This window comes from Taudactylus pleione, unplaced genomic scaffold, assembly GCF_031769625.1.
Source record: "Taudactylus pleione unplaced genomic scaffold, aTauple2 ptg000471l, whole genome shotgun sequence".
NCBI classification, from domain to species: domain Eukaryota; kingdom Metazoa; phylum Chordata; class Amphibia; order Anura; family Myobatrachidae; genus Taudactylus; species Taudactylus pleione.
This window is the reverse complement of record NW_028284873.1, coordinates 4104967-4126939: the sequence shown is the minus strand read 5'-3', so window position 1 is coordinate 4126939 and position 21973 is coordinate 4104967. Positions and strand designations below refer to the sequence as shown.

Genomic DNA, 21973 nt, shown 5'->3' with positions numbered 1-21973 from the left:
CTTACCTGAGGTCTGAAGACAGTTTGTATTAAAATTATTAAATATGTTTTATTATGGAGCATAAATAAGAATGGATATTTCTTCATCTGTCTATTTTAAGGTGAAGTATAGCCAAATGTTGGAAGCAAGTACTCCTGGCCAAAGAGTGTTACTTGTATCAATCTCATCACAGGATGCCTGCACCCACTCTTTAATTAGGTCCCCTGCACCTCGCTGGGGATTTTGTTTTGCTTATTGGATAAGCTCTGCTACAAATTGGGGGTTGTTTACATGTATGAGCTGGGAAAAAGAATGAAGACGAATGAAAACTAATGTGGGCTTCAGTGATGTGTATTTACATGCAGATAGATGTGAATGATCCATAGGTTGAATATGACAGCATTTTCTTTATTGAATCCTGCAGTGCTAACTATGGAACTGTGATAGGCTATAATTCAGTTATTTGGAATAGCCGGATTACACCAACATTCGTTACTGTTTATCATAGCTATAATATAATGTCAAGGTAAAAGTGAATAGTACATTTTATGTTCATACTTATGTCAAAATGTTTAGTGTTTTGGTGATCCCATCATAGTTGTGTGTAGCTAGTAAGTCTGTACCATTCTACCATTTGCTAGCAAGGTTTGTTGAAAACGTAGTTAAGGATATGAGTAATAATGGAGGGTAGCTAAGGATTTGGGGCATGAGGAGCAGCAATATAACCAAGCTTATATAGGAGTGCTGTGCCTATGAACTATTGATGTACGGCCATGGGCAAAAGTTTTGAGAATGACAGTATTGGTTTTCACAAAGTTTGCTGCTTCAGTGTTTATAGACCTTTTTGTCAGATGTTACTATGGTATACTGAATTAAAATTACAAGCTAGTCATAAGTGTCAAAGGCTTTTACTGACAATTACATTAAGTTTATGCAAAGAGTCACTATTTGCAGTGTTGACCCTTCTTTTTTAAGACCTCTGTAATTCGCCTTGGCATGCTGTCAATCAAATCCTGGGCCACATACTGACTGATGGCCGCCCATTCTTACCTAATCAATGTTTGGAGTTTGTCAGAATTTGTGGGTTTTTGTTTGTCCACCCGCCTCTTGAGGATTGACCACAAGTTCTTAATGGGATTAAGGTCTGGGGAGTTTCCTGGCCATGGACCCTTTATGGCAAGGTGCTCCATCATGCTGGAAAAGGCATTGTTTGACACCCAACTGTTCTTGGATGGTTGTGAGAAGTTGCTGAGATAATTCATGTGTGGGGTTGCTTCTCAGCCAAGGAAGTGGGCACAGCCATGAATAAAGAATGGCACCAAAACATCCTCCAAGAACAACTTCTCCCAACCATCCAAGAACAGTTTGGTGATGAACAATGCCTTTTCCAGCATGATGGGGCACCTTGCCATAAGGCAAAAGTGATAACTAAGTGGCTCGGGGAACAAAACATTTAATTTTTTGGTCCAAGGCCAGGAAACTCCCCAGACCTTAATCCCATTGAGAACTTGTGGTCAATCCTCAAGAGGCAAACAAAAACCCACAAATTCTGACAAACTCCAAGCAGTGATTAGGCAAGAATGGGCGGCCATCAGCCAGTATGTGGCCCAGAAGTTGATTGACAGCATGGCAGGGTGAATTGTAGAGGTCTTGAAAAAGAAGGGTCAACACTGCAAATATTGACTCTTTGCATAAACTTAATGTAATTGTCAGTAAAAGTCTTTGACACTTATGAAATGCTTGTAATTTTACTTCAGTATACCATAGTAACATCTGACAAAAAAGTCTGAAAACACTGAAGCAGCAAACTTTGTGAAAAACAATGCTTGTGTCATTCTCCAAACTTTTGGCCAAGGCTGTACAGGGCAATTGTTATGACGGAATGGGTCATTACAATTGCCGCTGACGGTTCGATTCCCGTCAGCGGCAGCCCGTCAGGAGCAGAGTGCGAAGCAGCGGAAGCCCGACAGCGCTGGAAATCCGATCGTGGAGAGGTAAGTATACACTAACCTAACCCCCCTAACCCTAACCCTCCTTAGGGGTGCCTAACCCTAACTTCCCCCCCAAGTGCCTAGCCCTAATCCCCCCTCTAAGTGCCTAACCCTAACAACCCCCTCCCCGTTGCCTAACGCTAAGTCCCCCCCGAGGGTGCTTAACCCTAACCCTCCCTCCCCCTAGCCTAAGCCTAACCCTCCCGGGGGGGTGCCTAACCCTAAGTCCCCCCCGGGAGCCCTAAACCTAACCCTCCCCCCCCCCCCCCCCCCCGCGGCTGTCCGCTCACGGCGCCCGGCATCACTACGATCGTGATGCCGGGCGCCGGTCTCCCGGTGTCGGGGAAATGCGGGCGTCTACATCTAGACGCCCGGCATTTCACCCATGCCGGGATAAGACAGTCGGGAAGCCGGCTGCCGGTATTTAGGCAGTCGGCTTCCTGATTGCTTCCCGTAATGACACCCATGTGCGAGATAACAATGCCGATGAGTGCACTACAGCTGCCACCAAAGGGAATAATGACAGATCAAGCCTCAGTGATTGGAATTGTAGCAGATGACTGGGTTTATTGCAAAACTGAACTCAAGACAATGGCCCTGATTCAGAGCCGGACGCTCTGACCAGAGCGCTCGCTCTGAATCAGGGCCCACCTCCATAAATATGGAGCGTCCTCCTGGACGCTCGTATAGCTGTGGGTCACCACCCACAGCCTATACGAGCGTGCAGGATGATGGTCGCGATGGTCTTGACCATCGCGACCATCGCCAGTGCGAGCAGAAGCCTGCGGTTGAGTTTCTCAACCGAAAGGCCAGGAGTGATTTTGGCTGTATCAGAGCCAAATCACTCCCACTGACATCACTAGTGATGTCAGTGGGGCCGGCTTCTGACGGTAGGCGTTCCCTTGGGAACGCCTCCGTCTGGCAGGCACACCCCCGGCACGCCCACCAAAGGGGGCGTGCTGTCAATCAAGATCGACAGCACGCCCCCTTTGATCAGACACAATGAGCGAAGGAAAGTCCTTCGCTCGTCGCGTCTCGCGCATGCGCACCATCAACCCACTTGCGAGCGGACAGCCGCTCGCGAGTGGGTCTGAATCAGGCCCAATGTCCTCAGTCTTGGCATGATTGGTTGCTATGGGCAACATCTCCTCTACTAAACACCTGCACTTTAGTAAATATACCCCTTATTTCCTATTGGCTGATTTTATTTATGTCAGAAATTCTCACACAGTATATTATCACTTTCATCTGATATGTTCCCCTTTTCCATAATAAAAGTGAAGCAGCTAGAGAAGATTTTATTTTAATCTTGATAGGATTCCACATAGATAGCTGCACATAGTGCAGGGTATCATGGCGACCGTCTTGGATATGAAGGGATTTGCCACTACTTAGTTATCTGAAAAGTTGTTTAAATAGGACAGTAAAAGCCTGTAGAGAGAGTAGAAGTGAGTAAAGGTGTATACTTCATTAGCTAAAACCACACTGGAAGTAGGGAAGAGAACACAGCATCCAGTCATACTAGAGGCTGGGGGAGTCTAATAATAATAATAATAATTGTATTTACATAGCACTTTTCTCCCGCAGGACTCAGTCGCTTTACAGACATCAGAAAACATGGAACATTGTACAAGGATTAGGTATTGCAGAAAATAGAAAACCATACAGAGATAATTAAAAACAACCAGAACCTAAAGAGCACAATAAATGTATTGCAGGGTTGGTGCAGACATTTTGCAAAATAACTTCCACGGGTTATATATTTCACCAACAAAAGGTACTAGATGAGGTAGCCATCTTGGGCGCACTACGTAGGATTACCCTGGGTGGAATAGGTTATGCCTAGAAGAGATGACACAAAATGAGTGGTTGCAGCATTCTAATGCTTGGAGTCCCACCATAATCGTCAGATCCATGTATTTTTCATCCCATTTACGAGTGTACCAGGTGAGGCAGCCATGTTGGGCGCACTACGAAGGTTACAATGTGGGAGATAAGCCGTACAAGGACCCAAGGCATATATGGGAGAACTGACGTGTGTGGCAGTATGATATACCCAGTATGAATAGATCCATGTGAAGTACATACTGCCTATGGAGGATGCACTACATTGGAGGTGTAGCACGCAGGCATATCATACAGTGGGGCGGAAGTACATGGTTCAAAACAGGTAGTAGCAAATTCTGCAAACACTGACGCAGTTTGGGCATGATGTATATGGGTGACTGAAACATTTGTAATATAATACACCCAGACTGAATAGAGCCACGTGTTTGTTCATCCTGCCCAAGAAATAACCATCCAGGCAGCCATCTGGGGCGCACTGTGTAGGTTACATCTGGCAGGGTGTGCAAGTAGTGAAGTATCACATCCAGGCGGAGAGAAAATAAAAATAATGAATAAGAAGCTAAATACAAAGGTATAAAAAGGCCATCTTAAAAGAATAGCGACAGCATTATAAGATGAAAACCATGTTAAAGTTAATCAGAAATAAAAAATCACGGTGTAAACTGTAACAGGTAACATGAGTGCACCAAGCGTTTCCCTCGTTCCAGTGTGAGAGCTTGTCGCATCCAGAAGTTTGTTGAGTGCGATTGGGATGCAGCATGAGCCTGCCCCCAACCCAGTCTAAGGAGGGGTGAATTGAAGGTGGAGAGGTAGCATTCCTGAGCTGCAGTGTATGAGAAATTGTTCCATTTTGGTAGGGACCTGGTGTGAAAGGGCTATATCTGTATAGGTGACTGACATAAGTGCTTTATGTGGAGAGGCTTGCATACATCATGTTTATTATTACTGTCCCTTTGCTTTTAGCCGTAAAATTAGGGCTTATGTGCAATTGAATATTATGGCACAATTTTTTTTTTATTTTTTTTAAAGTAAATTTTATTGAAAAATTTTAAGTGCATGGACAAATATAAAACAACAGGACACCACAAATTGGAATATACAGGCAAAAATGCGTACATTGATAAACATTATGATACAAAGAGGATCACAAAATATGATAGAAACCATGGTATATTATGGCACAATTTAAAAAAAAATGCTATAAATAATTTTACATATTTGCAATCAATTAATAATGAATTATATTGGATGGTGTAATGGTTATTATTACTGCCACACAGCACTGAGGTTGTGGGTTCGATTCCCACAATGGCCCTAACTGTGTGGAGTTTGTATATTCTCCAAATGCTTGCATGGGTTTCCTCCCACACTTCAAAAATATACTGGTAGGTTAATTGGTTCATGACGGGAATATAGATACATGACGGGAATATAGATACCCTCCACTGGGGGTAGAGACTGATGTGAATATTTAAATAGTCTCTGTAGAGCGCTGCAGAATATGTGTGTACTATATAAATAACTGGCAATAAATTAATAATTTCAAATCAATACATTGTTTATACACCTGCACACAAGGACTGAAGTTGAGTTATTAAATAGCCCTAAATGTTATTGTTAAGCTAGCCATAGCAGTCATTTCTGTTGTCAGATTGTCATAATAATGACACCCAGGTGCGTTGAGAACCGCACTTCTTACTGTACATTAACACACCACAGTATATAGTTTAATCTGGCCCTCACATAAACTCTATGGATACGTCCAGCTGCGCTCCTCTTTTGACTTTCTACATATATTTTGATGGGCAAAAAAAACAAAGATTGGGGGCGATTCAATTCAGCGCGATGCTCTGGGAGTAAGCTCCCAGAGCTGAATTGAATCGCACCCAATATCAGCAAAACATTCCAGTAAATAAAAACACATGGGCAGGCTATCCGTGCACCTTCATCCAGTTATATTTGATAAAGTGTGTAATCACTGTGATCACAATAGCGCCATAGGACATATCCCCATATTTCACGTCTGTCTAGGGTCCGTAAAGTAATCAGAATAAGGATGATTATATTTGCCTCTGTTTGGCATAGATGGATCATGTGGCACAGACGCTTGTGGCATTAAGACATTTGTATGCTTTCATGTGAGGCCCCTCTAGCACATTCTTGCAGACAGATCTCATTCCACCCATGCCTTGGTTTCCTCAATGGGAATCATAATATCCGGATTCATCTCAACAGGTGGTAAATAATCTTCTGTTAAGCAGAAAAATGGCATAAATAAAACATAATCAAATGTTACATGTTAGGAATAGTAAGCCTTCACATTTAAAGCTGATAGTAGAATTCGTGGATTCATTTTATATATATATAAAATGGTAAGTAGTGGGGTTAGGGTTATGCTGGGTGCACACGGGCAGATATATATGGCGATCAATTGATTGCCCAAAATATTGTGTGCACGTCGGCGTATATCTGTGAACGATGTAATTCAGACATGTCGCGTCGTCTGTGCTGCACAGCCGATCTATCTGCAGATATCTGTCCTTTGTGCTTTGTGTACGGGAGCGGTCAGCCAAATGCCCTTACACTTGCAGCAGGGAGTGGGGCGCGATGCGTCCACCAGCCAGCAGTACCCGCAGCCTGATGATGGTTCTTCAGTGTGAATGAACAATCATCATCTGCAGATATACCTTTTAGGTGTGTACCCAGCTTTAGGCACTAAGGGGAAGGTCAGGGTTAGACACTAGGGGGGAGGGTTAGGTTTAGGCAGCGGGGAAGGAGGGTTAGGGCAGGGCTCGACAAATCCTGGGGGCCAGGTCGCCATGGCAACTATACTTTGTTGCCTGGTGACCAGATTTTTCAGTGAGGGAGGATTGGAGGAAGCAGTGCCTCAGCAGAGATTCATGGGCTGCCATTTCACAGGAGTGCATGCGCTGAGGGTGTCTCCTGCAATGACTCCTCTGCCTGCGGTGACACTACTCTCTTCCGTCCCGGCTGTCCAGCTGCATAGACCTCTGGTAAGAGGTTCTATGCATGGCTGGGGATTGTGCCTGCGGAGGGTATCGATGTGTCCACCGGGGATGGGGGGGGGGGGTGATTTGCCCAAGGGGCCTTAGCCCACCACTATTAAAGTGTGTAGCTCGTGTACAAGTACTGCGCTGATGACATCACACGTTCAGTGTCCTGTCTGCCAATTAGCATCAAGAGGGGTGAGCACACTGACCTATCAACGCTGTCTGCCTGGCAGTCAACTTGGAATGTTCTGCTCAGCACGGAAGCGATACTGGCAGCAGCAGGGTTGGCAGAGAGGGCTCCAGGTGAGTGCGGTTCAGTGATGTGATGTGAACTCATAGCTGGTGAGAGAGAGGAGGGGACTTTCACTCATCTCTATATCCTCCTATTACTCATCCCCTATATCCCATTTTGTGGACTAAAGCATGTGTAGCAGCTGCAGCTGCTGCTGCTGCATAACACACAGAACTGTGCTCCTCACTCTACTCCTGTAACTATATATAAAGTTAGGGGTCTATGTATTAATAGTCGCGGTACTGCCGCGATTAATAACTGTGTTTTTTTAGAACGGTGGTCTGGCTCCAACACTTTCATCCTGGCTCTTAGATTGTAGAAAATGTGTCAAGCCCAGGGTTAGGGGTAGAGTTAGGATACTTACCAACAGGTGTCTCTATCCTAACCCTATCGGAATGCTGGCGTCTGGATCCTGACTGCCGGCTTCCCGTACCCAACCCAATAATATTACTGAAAGAAGGTCCATTAAGGTCACAGAAAAGATGAATCCTTGTATAAGATCCCTTCTTTTTCTTTGGGATCTGATTGTTACAACCCATATGAAGTTGTGCATAATCTACAAACTGTTGATTGAAAAGGCTGTCGCTATGAGGTCATACAAAGGTGTTGCTCTGTCACCCAACGCGTTTCTTTCTCCACCTAAGGATATAAGTTTCTATGTACTGCCTGTAACCAGAAACAAAATCCTTTTTGAGAAGTTCATCTTTAATATATATGTGAAGCATGCATTAGTGGCTGCATTGTTTCCATGTCAGTACTGTATTGTACATGTCAGTAAGGGGAAGAAGTTGGAGACCTTTGTTTCAGGCTTTAATAATAGATTTCTATTTGCTGGTCATGCTTACAGGAGAGGGCAAGCTGTATGTTCACGTATGTGCAGCTGGTGGTCTTGGGAAATGGAACTGCTAATAAATTAGAATGTATACTAATACAGGTTGAGTCTCCCATATCCAAAATGCTTGGGACCGGGGATATTTTGGATAACGGAATATTCCGTATTTTGGAATATTTGCATATCATAATGAGATATCTTGGGAATGGGACCCCAATATACACACAGACTGCATTTATGTGTTATATACACCTTATACACACAGCCTGCAGGTAATTTTATACAATATTTTCAATAATTTTGTAGCTCTAGCAAAGTTTGTGTACAGAAATGAAATTCATTTATGTTTCATATACACCTTATACACACAGCCTGAAGGTCATTTTATACAATATTTTTAATAATTTGTGCCCTAGACATAGGTTTCATTGTCTCAGTCATGCAAAAATAATTCCGTATTTCGGAATATTTGGATATGGGAGATTCAACCTGTATAGTAATTCTGCTTAACTATTTCTAAAATGATTTTGCTATCTGTAATTCAACATTTAATAAATTCTGGTCACCACAAACAGTAGAAATCTGTGTCACAGCAAATTGTAAGTTATGTACGTATTGCCGGTCAGTGCTGCATTAAAGCTGAGATTCTCTCTCCCAATCAAGTAATTGACACTGGCTAATGTTATACGGTGGTAATTTGTGTATCTACATTGTTGGCAAGACAAGTGCATGAGGTTATTTATGCCTTTTGACAGGAAAATAAAATACTCTATACTGAAGCACTGCTTCTTCTAAAATAATGTTTTAGAAGAAACCTGTTTAAGTCAACAATTATTTTGGGCTTAAAAGAGCTCAATAGCATTGATTTGAAAATGGTCAGTCATGATGGAAAATGTATAATTTACTTGCATACAGGATGAATGGTGCTTGGTTTTTGGTCCACGTTTCAACTTGGATGCTGCTGTCATACATGCCAGGCCAGTGACTCAAGTTAGCAGACCTGTAGCCCAACCGTCTCTAAAAATGATTAATGACGTTTCACTCCATGTGTTTCTGCAGTGTACTGTTCAGGTGAAGCTGGAGCTGGGACATCGCGCCCAGCTGAGGAAGAAACCTACTACTGACGGATTCACCCACGACTGGATGGTGTTTGTTCGTGGTCCTGAGCAGTGTGACATACAACATTTTGTAGAGAAAGTGGTGTTCAGGTTGCATGACAGCTTCCCTAGACCTAAGCGTGGTGAGTGCCTGCAAACTCTTACTTTCTTGCAAATGGTGATATTCTTTACCCATGTACAACATACCCATCATAGGAATTAGATTGTAAAATAAACTATTCCTAAAGCGAAACTAATGTTACCCAATTTCTACTTAAATTAAGAAAATGTTTTTTTAGTATGAACTGATATAATCCACTCCCTTCCTCCCTATCTCCTAGCATTTACCTGATTTGAAGTCTGCAGCTCACCATCATAACTGTAAGCAGTCTGTTATATCCTGGTCACCTTGGGCAGGTGGGAGCCCATTGGTAGACAATGTTGAGGTGCAGAGGATGACAGCAATACGATTTATTTAATAGATTCTTCTTGATCAGGGTTGTCAAACTCGTGGCCATCTAGCTGCTGTGGGACTACATATTCCAGCATGTCCTGCCACAGTTTTAGTATGCCCTAATAGCAAAACTGTGGCAGTGCATGCTGGGATGCGTAGTTCCACTGCAGCTGGAGGGTTGCAAGTTTACACCACTGCTCTAGATACTTGGGCAGCACAATTGGCATAGTGGTTATCATCATGAGTTTTATTCTTGTCCAATGTACTATATGTGTAGAGTTTGTATGTTCTCCTTGTTTTGAGTGCATTTCCTCCAGGTGCTCCAGTTTTTTCCCACAATCTAAAAACATATTGGGAGGTTAATTAGCTCCTGACAAAAAAAAGACCCTATTGCAGGGGTATATAACATGCGCCCTTCCAGCTGCTGTGCCTGCCACAGTTTTAGTTTTTGCCCTAATAGCAAAACTGTGGCAGGGCATCCTGGAATGTGTAGTTCCACAGCAGCTGGAGGGCCGCATGTCGAATGCCCCTGCCTTATTGTGTATGTGTGTCCATGTGGCAGGGAATTGGGGCAGGGACTATTGTGAATAAATGAAATATTCTCTGTAAAGTGCTGCAATTATGTGTGTGTAATATAAATATCTGTTAATAAATAGTAAATAAATGAACCATTGTGCTGTGACCCATAGGAACCAACCAGCTTTTACCTTTCACCAATCTGACTGGCACCTGGGCTGTCACTGATAATAGTGTGACTAATTCTGCTCCTGGAAGTCATGGTCAGTAAAACACAGTGCTTAATGGCAGTACTGTGTCTCAGATGTCCAAAAGGGTTTGCTGAGGAATCCCAACAACGTCCTTATGATGTCCCCAAAGTTTTCCTTCAGAAATCACCCCTGCAGTAAGAGATCACTTGTAGCAGTGATGTTATGGTGTGATCACTATTACAATGCTGTGAAGCAGGGAACACTTTACATATATAAACAAAGTACAAATTAAAATTGTTAAAATAATTGCATTTTAAAGTTTGTCTGCCACCAGTTCACCCCCAGCACCATGAAACTGGGTGTCCCATGAAATATGGGTATTCTACATCAGTATCCATAAGTGGTATTACTGGCCAAACGTATAATATAGGGGCCTATCACTCCACCTCAGTTTGTCAGCTCACCACTTCTCTTGTCTTAATCCCACCATAAAGAGTTATACTTTACATCCAGGTGAAGTTGCACCATATTTTAATCATAATCAAAGTATGTTCTTTTCATCCTGCCATCTATCTTGTTTGAGTTTGCACAAAGCAGGGCCATAACTAGGGTAGTGTGACCAGTGCCATGGCACAAGGGCACCGCAGGGCAGGGGGCGCTGTTTGGGCCTGTTAATTTTCCTGTTTATTATCATTCTCACTTGTAGCTTCCTATTCTTTTATCCCCAGCATCTCCTGGCCTTTCCTATCTCTTCCCTGGCCCTTCCCCATCAGGCCATGGCCCTTTTTCAGGTGCACTATCTTATGTCCCTATTTAAAAATGGTGGGGGCGCCAATGCTCTCTTTGGCACAGGGCACCAAAAAGTACAGATATATTATGCCCCCATACTATGAGGAACATGCCCATAACATTCAGTAAATGTTAAGGATTGTTTTGATTACATAAAAGTAACTCAACCTGAAAACAATGTAAATTTCACAAGGGGGGTCTATGAAATGCGAATAAGGTGGCAGAACACCTAAACATGACATTTAAGGGTTGATTTACTAGTCTGTGGTTAGTCAAGCCAGCGCTCTTCGATGGCTTTGATCGATAGTTTAAAAAAAGGCACTATCAATGTTAAACCAGGCTTGTTATCGTGAATTCCTGTTGCCCTTTAAAAGTTACCGGTCAAAGCCACTGATGATCGGTGGCTTTGAAAAAACTGTGGCATACAATCTGGTCCTTACTTTTTCATTTAGGTATGAAATTAATAGATCAAAAAAGATAAAATTTGTGTTATTCTACTGTCATCCTGAAAGGTTATATGCTGATAGTGACAGTCTGTTTTTTCATGACTCTTGAGCCATCTAAGATGGCTTAACTGCTTAATGGCACAAACCTGTTATTACATGCTTTAATAAATACAAATATGTAGCTAAATATAGTGACATCATGTGAAGCTTATTTGTCTTTGTGACCACCTTGCTGCAAAATCTGTATATTTAATTTTCCTTTAAAATCTTTATTGTAAAATACAATTTTGTCAAAAACTAGACATGTAAAGCTGAATAGAGGATACAGTAATAATCCATTGATACTGAGCTATTTGTTTATTATTTATATTCTTGTGTTCTACTTGCTCTTGGTATGTAATCGGTTTCCATGTGGTTAGACCTGAATATCTGGTGTAGAATGAGTAGTGTATTTATAGGAATATAAGTAGAGAAAAATTAAGACGTGTTCCATAATGTTGGGCACAGTTTACTCTTCTGATCTTAGAGAGCACCTGATACCAGCAGAACCTGGCATTTTAATTAAGTAAAAGCCTGATACAGTAAGTAAAAGCTTGATTCTGGTAATCCGTATTGGTATAAATCTTACTAACCACACTAGTATTCTAATCACTCAGCTTGGCATGCTTTCCGTCTCCCTACTGTACATCCGTGCTTTGTCCCTTAGTCCCCCTATTTAAGTGTGTGATTGTGCTACTGCTGATTTGAAATTCATCAATGTAGTATACACTTTGTGTAAACCCAGTTTTTACTTTTTCCTGAAGCCTCTAGTTATGGAAATTGCAGACATTCAACACCTTATTTGTGCCTTTCCTCTTGCAGTGTGCAAGGAACCCCCATACAAAGTTGAAGAAACTGGATACGCTGGCTTTATATTACCTATTGAAGTCTACTTCAAAAATAAGGTATAGTATGTTCAGATTTTGGTTACTTTTTGGAGTATCAGTATACACTTTGCAGCAATATAGAAATATGTCCTTGCCTCTAACTGTTTATACAGGAAGAACCTAAGAAGGTTTGTTTCACATACGACTTGTTTCTAAACCTGGAGGGGAATCCGCCAGTAAACCATTTGCGCTGTGAGAAGCTGACCTTCAATAATCCAACCAAGGAGTTCCGCAGGAAATTGCTCAAAGCAGGAGGGGTGAGCACATGTAGATAGATGTATAATTCAGCATTAGCTGCACATACAGACCTCATTCTACTAACGTATCATCCAAACACAGAGATAAGAAGGCTATAATACACCAATACCTTCCTTGCAAGGAGCTAGCCAGTGCTAGAGTAATGCTACACTGAACCCCTTGTAGATGGCCTAGTTATATTTAGTATGCATATAACAAACTCTTAGGGGTACAAAAGACGTCAAAGTTGCCTTTGCACTGAAGCTTCCAATTTCAATTGATTGTAATATATTTAAAACTATGGACACTCAATTATCTTACCACTCACATCTTCATAGTGGTAGTGCATTTTGTAGTTTTCTAGGTTTGCAGCCATCTAGGCACAAAAAGATCTAAACCAGTTGTTAAAATACACATATACGGACCTCTTAAAATTACACACATGTAAAATATAGTCTTCTAGAAGTGCACCTTTTATATTATCTTTCATACTTGTGTGATGTTTATATTTCAGGTGATGGTCATGCCAGAGGGAGCAGAGACTGTATCAAGGCCAAGCCCAGACTACCCCATGTTACCTACAATCCCCCTCTCTGCTTTCTCAGACCCGAAAAAGGCTAAACAGTCATCACATGGGTCAAAGGTTTGTATTTTACCACATTAAGTTTTAAAAAATCTGTTCACACTATCTTAATAAATATGAAAAATAGTTTCTTCTGTAATCAGCATAGTGACACACTGCCTTTTTACAGGATGGCAACAAGGACAGCAGCAAAACCTCAAAACCCCACAAAGTGACAAAGGAACATAGAGAGCGATTAAGGAAAGATTCAGAAAGCAAAAGCAAAGAAAGTGAAGTGAATAAGCAAGTTAAGGAACCATCTTCCTCACGAAAACCAGTTGAGAACAAACCACCTAAGGATGAGAAGGCACCTATTAAAGTAGCTTTCAAAGAGCAAAAATTGGCCCTCAAAGAGCCCAAACTGGAGAACACGTCTCCAAAAGGGGGTCCATCTGACACCAAACCCTCCAGTAAGAGGCCTCCACACACAGACTCTCCCAAATCTAGCAGCAAAAAGCCGAAGAAGGGCAGCTCTAAAGGACTTGTAGTTTCTGGAACCTCCCCTCGTGGTCCTACTAATACGAATACCAATACCACTATCACTACCACCTCCTCTTACACAGACAAAAAGCCAGTGAAGGAAAAGCCGGGAAATAAAGTAGATAGACCCAAAGCAGATACTGAAGTAAAAAAAGCTGTAGAGGCTGAGGATACAAATTCTGATGATGAGGCATCTTCAAAATCAGAGGTAATGCTTTGTAATGTATTCTTATTCTAAACTTCCTTCCCAATGAGTACATTTTTTTTTTTTGGTTCTCTGAAAACATAGTTGATGGTAATATGAATAATTGATTGTCGCAACCGCATCTCTGTGCCAAACTAGATGAGGATTTCCTTGCTCTGCTCCATATGAACAATGTCCATGTGTCTTCATAATGGTGAAATGTCTAATGTGATATACAATCAGTGTTGCACTCTTTTACCACTTAAGTTTGTTCCTCCTTATTTTTGTTTCCCTCTTTATCATCTATTTCATTTGTGTTTTTAGTCTGTTCCATCAAGTCCATCGAACAGCAGCTCCAGTTCAGACTCCAGCTCTGAGTCCGACTTTGAGCCTTCACAAAACCACAGCCAAGGTATACACACCATTTCCTTAAGTAAAATAATAAAGCCAACTTTCCAGACATATCAGAATGTTTAGGGAAGTTTATTTGAGCAAAAACTTGGTTAAAATAAATAGGAAAAATAATAATAATAATAATAATAAATATGTCTTGATAGCCACAACTAGCTTTAAGGATTTCTGTTCCGTAAATATCGGCTTGTTGAAGAATTTTCTGCTCATTAATCCCACTTACCAGGTCCTTTGCGGTCCATGGTGGAGGATCTCCAATCGGAAGAATCGGATGACGACAGCTCTTGTGGAGATGAGGCAGCCCTGAAGAATAAGACAGCAGGTCGGGATTCTAGGTGAGTAGTTTTATTATGGAGTGAGTACAGCGGTAATTTATGTACTTTGCTTTTTCTAGAATATTGCAAATATGAAGAATTACTGACAAAAGGTCTCTTACCAAAAGACAAGTTTAATTTGTAGAGTTTACAAACTTCCTGCCACCTCTGCTGACTTTCATGCACATAAAATTATACCGAACTTTGTATGATTAGTACAAGTAGAGTAACTATCCCAGTTGTGTTTGTAGTTTATTATTAGGGTGGTTATAGAGTACTAGACCTATTGTAGGCTCACTAAACTGAATGTTGATGTGCTTCTTAGAGCATTTATAGCATGATATACAACAGGTTACTGACTTGGGTAATAAATTACTTGTTTAAAGAGGACCTTTTGTGATCACCTTGTGTGCTGGGTATGTCCTAAGAAGAACAAATGCTCCCTAAGCTCAGGAGACAGCATAAAGCATGTCTACACGCTATATTCAAATGGCGAATGTCAATTGCAAAGACAGACTCCTGTTCGCTCCTGTACAGAGGTTAAGCTTACACATAGTGCACAAGGCACATTGTAAAACGAACTATCCTCTACATTGCAGGTCCACTTTCAAGTTATTGATTGGCATTTTTCATGCAGAATAAATTATACCAATATGTTATGTTATTTATTTTGAAATGTTTAGAAAATATGTAAAAAATCTAGTAACCTCCAGTCTAATGGAGCATACACACGGTCAGATTTGTCAGATCTGTCAGATGAACGATTAAACGATTTTACCAAAGATTTGAACGATTGAACGATTTTTGACTGCATTAAAATGAATGGAATCATCCAAGTCTGACTGCAATCAAATCAGATGTCAGATATCGTTATCTGACCATTGGGAATGCGCATCGTTCAAATCGTTCATCTGACAGATATGTCAGATTTTCCTTCAGATATGAACGATTGAACGATTTTTTAAATCGTTATTGTTCAGATCTGAAGAAAAATCTGACCGTGTGTATGCACCATAACAAGAGTGTAGCTTCGGAGTTGTTGCATAGCAAAATGTACATGGGAAGTTATGGGGAAGCATTGCCTTGAGGAACAGTACCTAGAGAAACCAGATCTGATCTTTGTATGAGAGAGACTGCACATGTCACAGAAACACCCAATATATGCCAAGATCTATATATGAAGATAGATGGGAAAGCCAGTGTGGAAATGTGATAGCGGAGCTAGTTTATAAACTGGATAGTACATTTAAAGGACCATTTTGTGGATACAGGAAATAAGCAAAAAGTTGGACAAATGCGTTAACTGAATTGATGCCCTGCTTTGTGCTTACAGGGATGTAATTTTACTATTTGACAGAAATATATGGCAAGGGCTGTGTATTACGGAGTGGAATAATACACTGTATGCCTGGAGTATTTATTCATTATAGGTCCACCTTGCTCTCAGTCCTCTGCAGCAGGCTTCCATGTTAGGAGGAATGTGCTCTCTCTCTAGCTAAACAGCCAGATGGTAACTTGCAGGCACTGCCCAAATTTGTTGTGTAAATTGGTAGGTTCACACCCGCTAAGCTTTCTGCAGTCACAGCTTTTTCACCTGCTTACCCAATGTTTGGGTCCTAATGGTCCTTTAGGGTATCTGGCAATAGGGATAGCACAACCTCAGATTGTCTGTCAGCTGCTGTTCTAGGACAGACTTCTGCTGGGAAAATCCAAGATTCTTTGAACTTCGTGATGCAGCTCATAGAAACATAGAAACTTGCCTGTGACTTTCCTCATCTGAATGCCAACACAGAACGGCAGCTGACAGCCTGGACTCCACTACTGTGGTGTTCCTATTTCTTGGATAAGCACTTTTTATGCTATACTTTTGTTTCTTTTTATAAATGTTTTACAGAGCCAAAAAAGTTTTTGAAACTATGAAGCAAACAATGAGGACCATTTGCGTTGCTCTACCAGCTTAAATGTTTATTATTAAAATATGAAAAATATTTCTAGCACAGTAGAAATAGGAGGTTCAAACACATGACAGTTAGGAGCTGATTGATTGGAGCACCATTTAAGAACAAGGATAACAAAAATATCACCCCTTGATAAATGAGGCCCTCAGATTTTTATTGGTAAGGACGAGTGCTGACAACAATGGTCTGTTTTTGTAATAATAGAGTGCATTTCTATCGCCATACAACTAGTCCCCATATGGACTTGCAGTGCAGGTTGGGCCATGCAAAAGAATATTCCTTTCCTATAATTAGAAGTAGTTACTTTTTAATAATATTATAGAAAAAAAGTTAATATATTCTATGTATTAGAAAGATTAATACATGCTTGGCATTATAGAGCAAACAGATCAGCACAATTTATACAAGTCCTAAAAATGTAATCTGCAGGAGTTGCACTGTAAAACAAGAATACCATTATTTGATGTGCTATCCAACATCTCTGCCTCCAGTGGTACACGTTTGAGGGCATAATTCATGAAAGAGTACACAATGTTAGATATGGATATATGTGTCATAGGTTAATTGAGAACTCAAGTAAATGACTCTTTATACTGCGCGGATCTTAGGTTACCTTGATTGCTGCATGGATATCACATCATCCAAACAATCTAGACAGGTGTAAGAAGTTTAGTAAACTCACCTATGGTGTGTTTCAAGATTGATTAATATTAATTTTCTTTACTGTGTTTAACGGCATTAGTCCCATATGTGATCCCAATATGTTTTAAAAGGTGATTATACGGCTAATGATAATAAACACAGTGAAGAAAACTGAAAATATTTATAAATGTTGAGAAACACCTTGTATAGGTGAGTTTCTTCTTCGGGTTCCATAGGGTCCACAGGAATTACCCTGGGATATATAGTTGGACAGCGTCCATTGCACCAAACAGCAAAGCTTTGGAGCTCCCAGCATGCACTGGTCCTCCTCCCTATATACCCCGCCCCCAGCCACAGGCATTCAGTTTTTTTGTTTGGTGCTCGGCAAGACGCACCTGTTATTACAGTGGGCAGTCCTAAGCTTTTTTATTTTATGGTATACCTTAAGTTTGAAAAAGAGTTTAGCGGTACTAGCGCTAGTAATGACACTCTACTGCGGCTCCATCTACCTGCGCCAACGCCGAAACACCAGACTGCTTCTTGCCATGAGGTTCTCGGCAGGCCTCAGTGCGGCTTGGCTTCAATCCCCCTCCTCGCAAGGGTCGTCAGGAAATTCAAACAGGAAGGCGGCAGGATAATTCTAATAGTTCCTGTCTGGCCCAGGAGGCATTGGTTTTCGAATCTGACACATCTATCAATAGACAGTCCGTTTCCACTGCCTCTGCGACAGGACCTGTTAATGCAGGGTCCGTGTCTTTACCAGGTTTTACCTTGACTGGCTTTGACGGCTTGGTGAGTCTTCCGTGTTAAAGGCCAGGAGGCTTTCAACGTTAGTGATACAGACGATGCTTAGAGCAAGGAAGCCTGCATCTGTTCGCATCTATCCCAGGATTTGGCGGTCATTTTTTCTGTGGTGTCACAACAGGAAGTATGACCCTAAAATATTAAAGGTGGTCAGGGCACTTGGTTTTCTCCAGGCTGGATTAGATTTATTTCTTCGTCTGGCTACCTTGAGAGTCCAGGTTTCGGCTTTGATGGTTTGCTTTCAGCGCAAGATTGCGCCTCTGCAAGATGTTAGAACATTCATGCAGGGGGTACTGCGACTGCAACCTCCATTCCTCCCACCGGTAGCACCGTGGGTTTTGTGTTTGGTTCTCAGGCCACTGCAGACGCATCCCTTTGAACCCTTGGATAAGGTGGACTTGAGATGGCTGACGGCGAAGACACTTTTTCTCCTAGCTATCTCTTCAGCTCGCAGGGTGTCTGACCTAGCAGCTTTGTCATGTTTTTCTCCATATCTGGTATTTCATCAGAATAGAGCGGTCCTCCGTACCAAGGTGGGCTACCTTCCAAAGGTGATTTCCCATTTCCATATTAATGACAAAATTGTAGTCCCGGCCTTTGAGGCTTCAGACCTGTCTACAGGTGAAGCTTCCCTCGATGTGGTTCGAGCCCTCAGGATCTATGTGGATCGGACCAAGACGATCAGGAAGACAGATTCTCTATTTGTGTAATATGGATTCCACAAAAGAGGTTGGCCAGCAAACAAACAAACTTTGTCCGGCTTGCTCCGTATGACCATCTCCTAGGTCTCTACCCAGGCTAATCTCCGTGTTCGGAACTAGGTGACAGCCCATTCCACTCGTTCTGTTGGACCATCGTGGGCGGTAAGACAGGGCGCCTCTGCTGAACAGCTCTGCAAGGCAACCACCGGGTCTTCCGTGAGTACGTTCACAATGTTTTATGCTTTTGAAACGTATGCCTCCCAGAATACTTCCTTTGGGCGGCGGATTCTCCTATCTTCTCAGGAGTGTCCCCATCCCTAAGGGAACTGCTTTAGGACGTCCCAGGGTAATTCCTGTGGACCCTATGGAACCCGATGAAGAAAGACAGAATTATGGTATAACATACCTTTTTGATAATTCATTTTCTTTTCGAGGTCCATAGGGTCCACAGTGCACTCACAATGATGCTCCTGGCCTTAGATGGAGCTGTTCTTAAAGCTTTATATCACAGATTCCCTCTTCGCTTGTTGAGTGTTTTCTTGTGAAATGTTTCTTCCTTCTCCATTCTCCCGTCTCTTGCCGCGAGGCTTAGCCACGAACTGAATGGCTGGGGCGGGGTATATAGGGATGAGGACCAGTGCATGCTGGGAGCTCCAAAGCTTTGCTGTTTGGTGCAATGGACACTGTAAAACTATATATCCCAGGGTAATTCCTGTGGACCTCAAAGAAATGAATTATCGAAAGGTATGTATGTTAATTCTGTATTTATATAGTTTTGTTCGGGGTCGTTTCCATCTATTTCCATTTTGAAAACACTTTAGGTGTACCTTGCCAATCACCTTAAACAGTAGCATCAAAAATGAACACTACCCATCATATATACCAGTAGTGGCCACTAGATGTCATAGCAAATATATAATCAAAGTGAAATGTAAACAATTGTTACAATGTCTCAGTATCTGATTAAAATGTAGCCTGCACAGAAATGACATTGGGCCCTATTTCCTACAATACGCATTTAAAATTCAGATTGTAGTGTGATATTTTTGCCTAAATTCTCATTGCGAATTTAGGAAATATCACAGGATTTATTAAAAATCCCTTGCGATAAAGTCCCTGCGAATCCCCTCTGCAATCTTTTCACTGTATTTTTTGGAAAAAAATACACTGAGAAGGTGCCTAACCCAACCCCCCCTCCTACTACCGGGACCTCCCTGCCCATAACCCCACCCCCCGCACACACCCACTCGCCCTTTCACTTACCTCTGGTGATCGCTGCTCCGGTGATGTCCTCCCCCAGGGCTCCGGTTCACTGGTCTCCCATCCTGCACTGTGATTGTTTATGCAGCATCTGACCAGGGTCACAGTGTAGGAGCCAGGAGACCAGCTGACCCGAACCCCGGGGGAGGACATCACCGGAGCAGCGATCACCCTGGATACAGGTAAGTTTTTTTTTTTTGTTTTTTTTTGTTAAATCCAGCGATCAGTTTGTGGTCTGTTTAGACCACACAGCTGATCACTGGTGCCCGGCTCTCAACTCTGCCATGCCTGTTAGAACAGAGCAGGAGTTGGGGAACCAGTGGAAAACCTGGATAACACCATCTACATGTGGCGTTATTATCACAGGGCTTCCTCTGGTATTTTTTCACAATTTATGTTTAGTAACTTTGGCCAGATCACATTTCTAATTACAATTATGGGAAATGCGCTCTGCTTACTAAAAATATGTGATAATTAGGGATTCTACTCCAATTGCCCTTTAGTAAGTTTGTCATACTAAAATAATGTGAAAAGGGTGTGAAAACACCATTTTTCTCTTTATTTTAGTAAAAATAATGTTAATAAATAGAGCCCAAAGTCACTCTTGGCTCCATTTATGCAACAGATACAAGCATGAATACAGTATAAATTATCATTGTTTGTTGGTATTATTCCATTGCTGGCCCGGATAGGTAGTACTTGGTTCAATTGATACAATAACATTTATAACAAATGGAAAATGAAACATCATATTTGTATATGTTGAAAAACATTGGATCTCACTTACTAAACACACTGACTGCACTGTGCAATCATGCTGAGAGAGGAGGTGTGCTGTGCAAAAGCATAGTCTGACAACCTACACTTTGGATAAAACGTTTCCATTGGTAGAATGCTGAATGGTGTGCTGTTCTTTTTGGATTGATTTAATCTAGGGATGTGCAGGCTCGGATAGGTTCGAGTTTGCACGTGGAGTTCGGATTTTTCCCTCCAAAAAAACGGAACTCAGATCGAGGCAAAACGTCATCTTACATGGACGAACATCATCATTCCTGGACAAAAGACCAGGAATGATGATGTTCGTCCATGTAAAATGACGTTTTGCCTCGATCTGAGTTCCGTTTTTTTGGAGGGAAAAATCCGAACTCCACGTGCAAACTCGAACCTATCCGAGCCTGCACATCCCTAATTTAATCACGAATGAAGGGACATCTTTACTGTCCTTTATTACATCTGTCTTTTATAGGGTTTTTTATATTGGGCATTGAAATACAACTGTGTCTGCCAGTTAAGAACTGCTACAAAACGGAAGTCCTTCTGTGGAGTGGAATGGATGTGGGTCCCTCTGCATAACAAGGAGTGCCCCTAAATATGATGCTCTCCATTGATTAATCTCTTTTAAATCTTTCTTTTGAAAATGAAATCTAATTTTTCCCCTACTCTATAAAACTAGGGATACCTACTATATCCACTTACTCTGCACAGTGCCTCACAGGCTATTTACCATGTATTTTCTGTCAATGCCCATATGTTATTGCAGGAACCTAGGCACTAAGCATCAACGAACAGGTGGTGCTTTGTTTAAAACTGATATTGCCTACATCTGACATTGACATTTATTTTATTTGCCAAAACTGTTTAAATGTGTATAATATACAGAGTTTTAAGTATAGAAAATGTTAACAAAATACATTGGTAAGATTGTAAATGACATCTAAATATATATAATTTTTGTTTATTGCTTTTCCTCAATATTTTTTTTACTCTCTGACGGAAGTTTTTTTTGTCTGTATAAGTTTTCCTGCTTTATAATCACAGCTTAAAACAGAGCCCATGGTGCCGATCAAGACTAGAGTCTTATAAAGAGGGATCCATACCCGTACTTTAATACATTTTAATGAACTTTAATGCAAGTAATATACCTTATAATAAGTGTGAGTGGATATGTTTAAGAGATAGCAGGTGTGTGTATATAAATAATCTAGCAA

At 41.6% G+C, this 21973-nt stretch overlaps 1 protein-coding gene across 3 annotated transcripts in view; it reads left to right on the top strand.

Annotated features, from left to right (window-relative positions):
* Positions 1–21973, top strand: part of MLLT1 (MLLT1 super elongation complex subunit) — a 44084-nt gene that overhangs the window by 4004 nt on the left and 18107 nt on the right. For all 3 annotated transcript variants that reach the window (XR_015869929.1, XM_088448911.1, XM_088448912.1), the window contains exons 2-8: positions 9013–9193; positions 12308–12390; positions 12486–12629; positions 13124–13252; positions 13362–13919; positions 14220–14307; positions 14533–14641. Coding sequence is in view for 2 of the 3 variants with exons in the window: in XM_088448911.1 (XP_088305037.1) it covers positions 9013–9193; positions 12308–12390; positions 12486–12629; positions 13124–13252; positions 13362–13919; positions 14220–14307; positions 14533–14641 (1292 nt within the window). In the remaining variant the exon portion in view is untranslated. The remainder of the gene's footprint in view (positions 1–9012; positions 9194–12307; positions 12391–12485; positions 12630–13123; positions 13253–13361; positions 13920–14219; positions 14308–14532; positions 14642–21973) is intronic.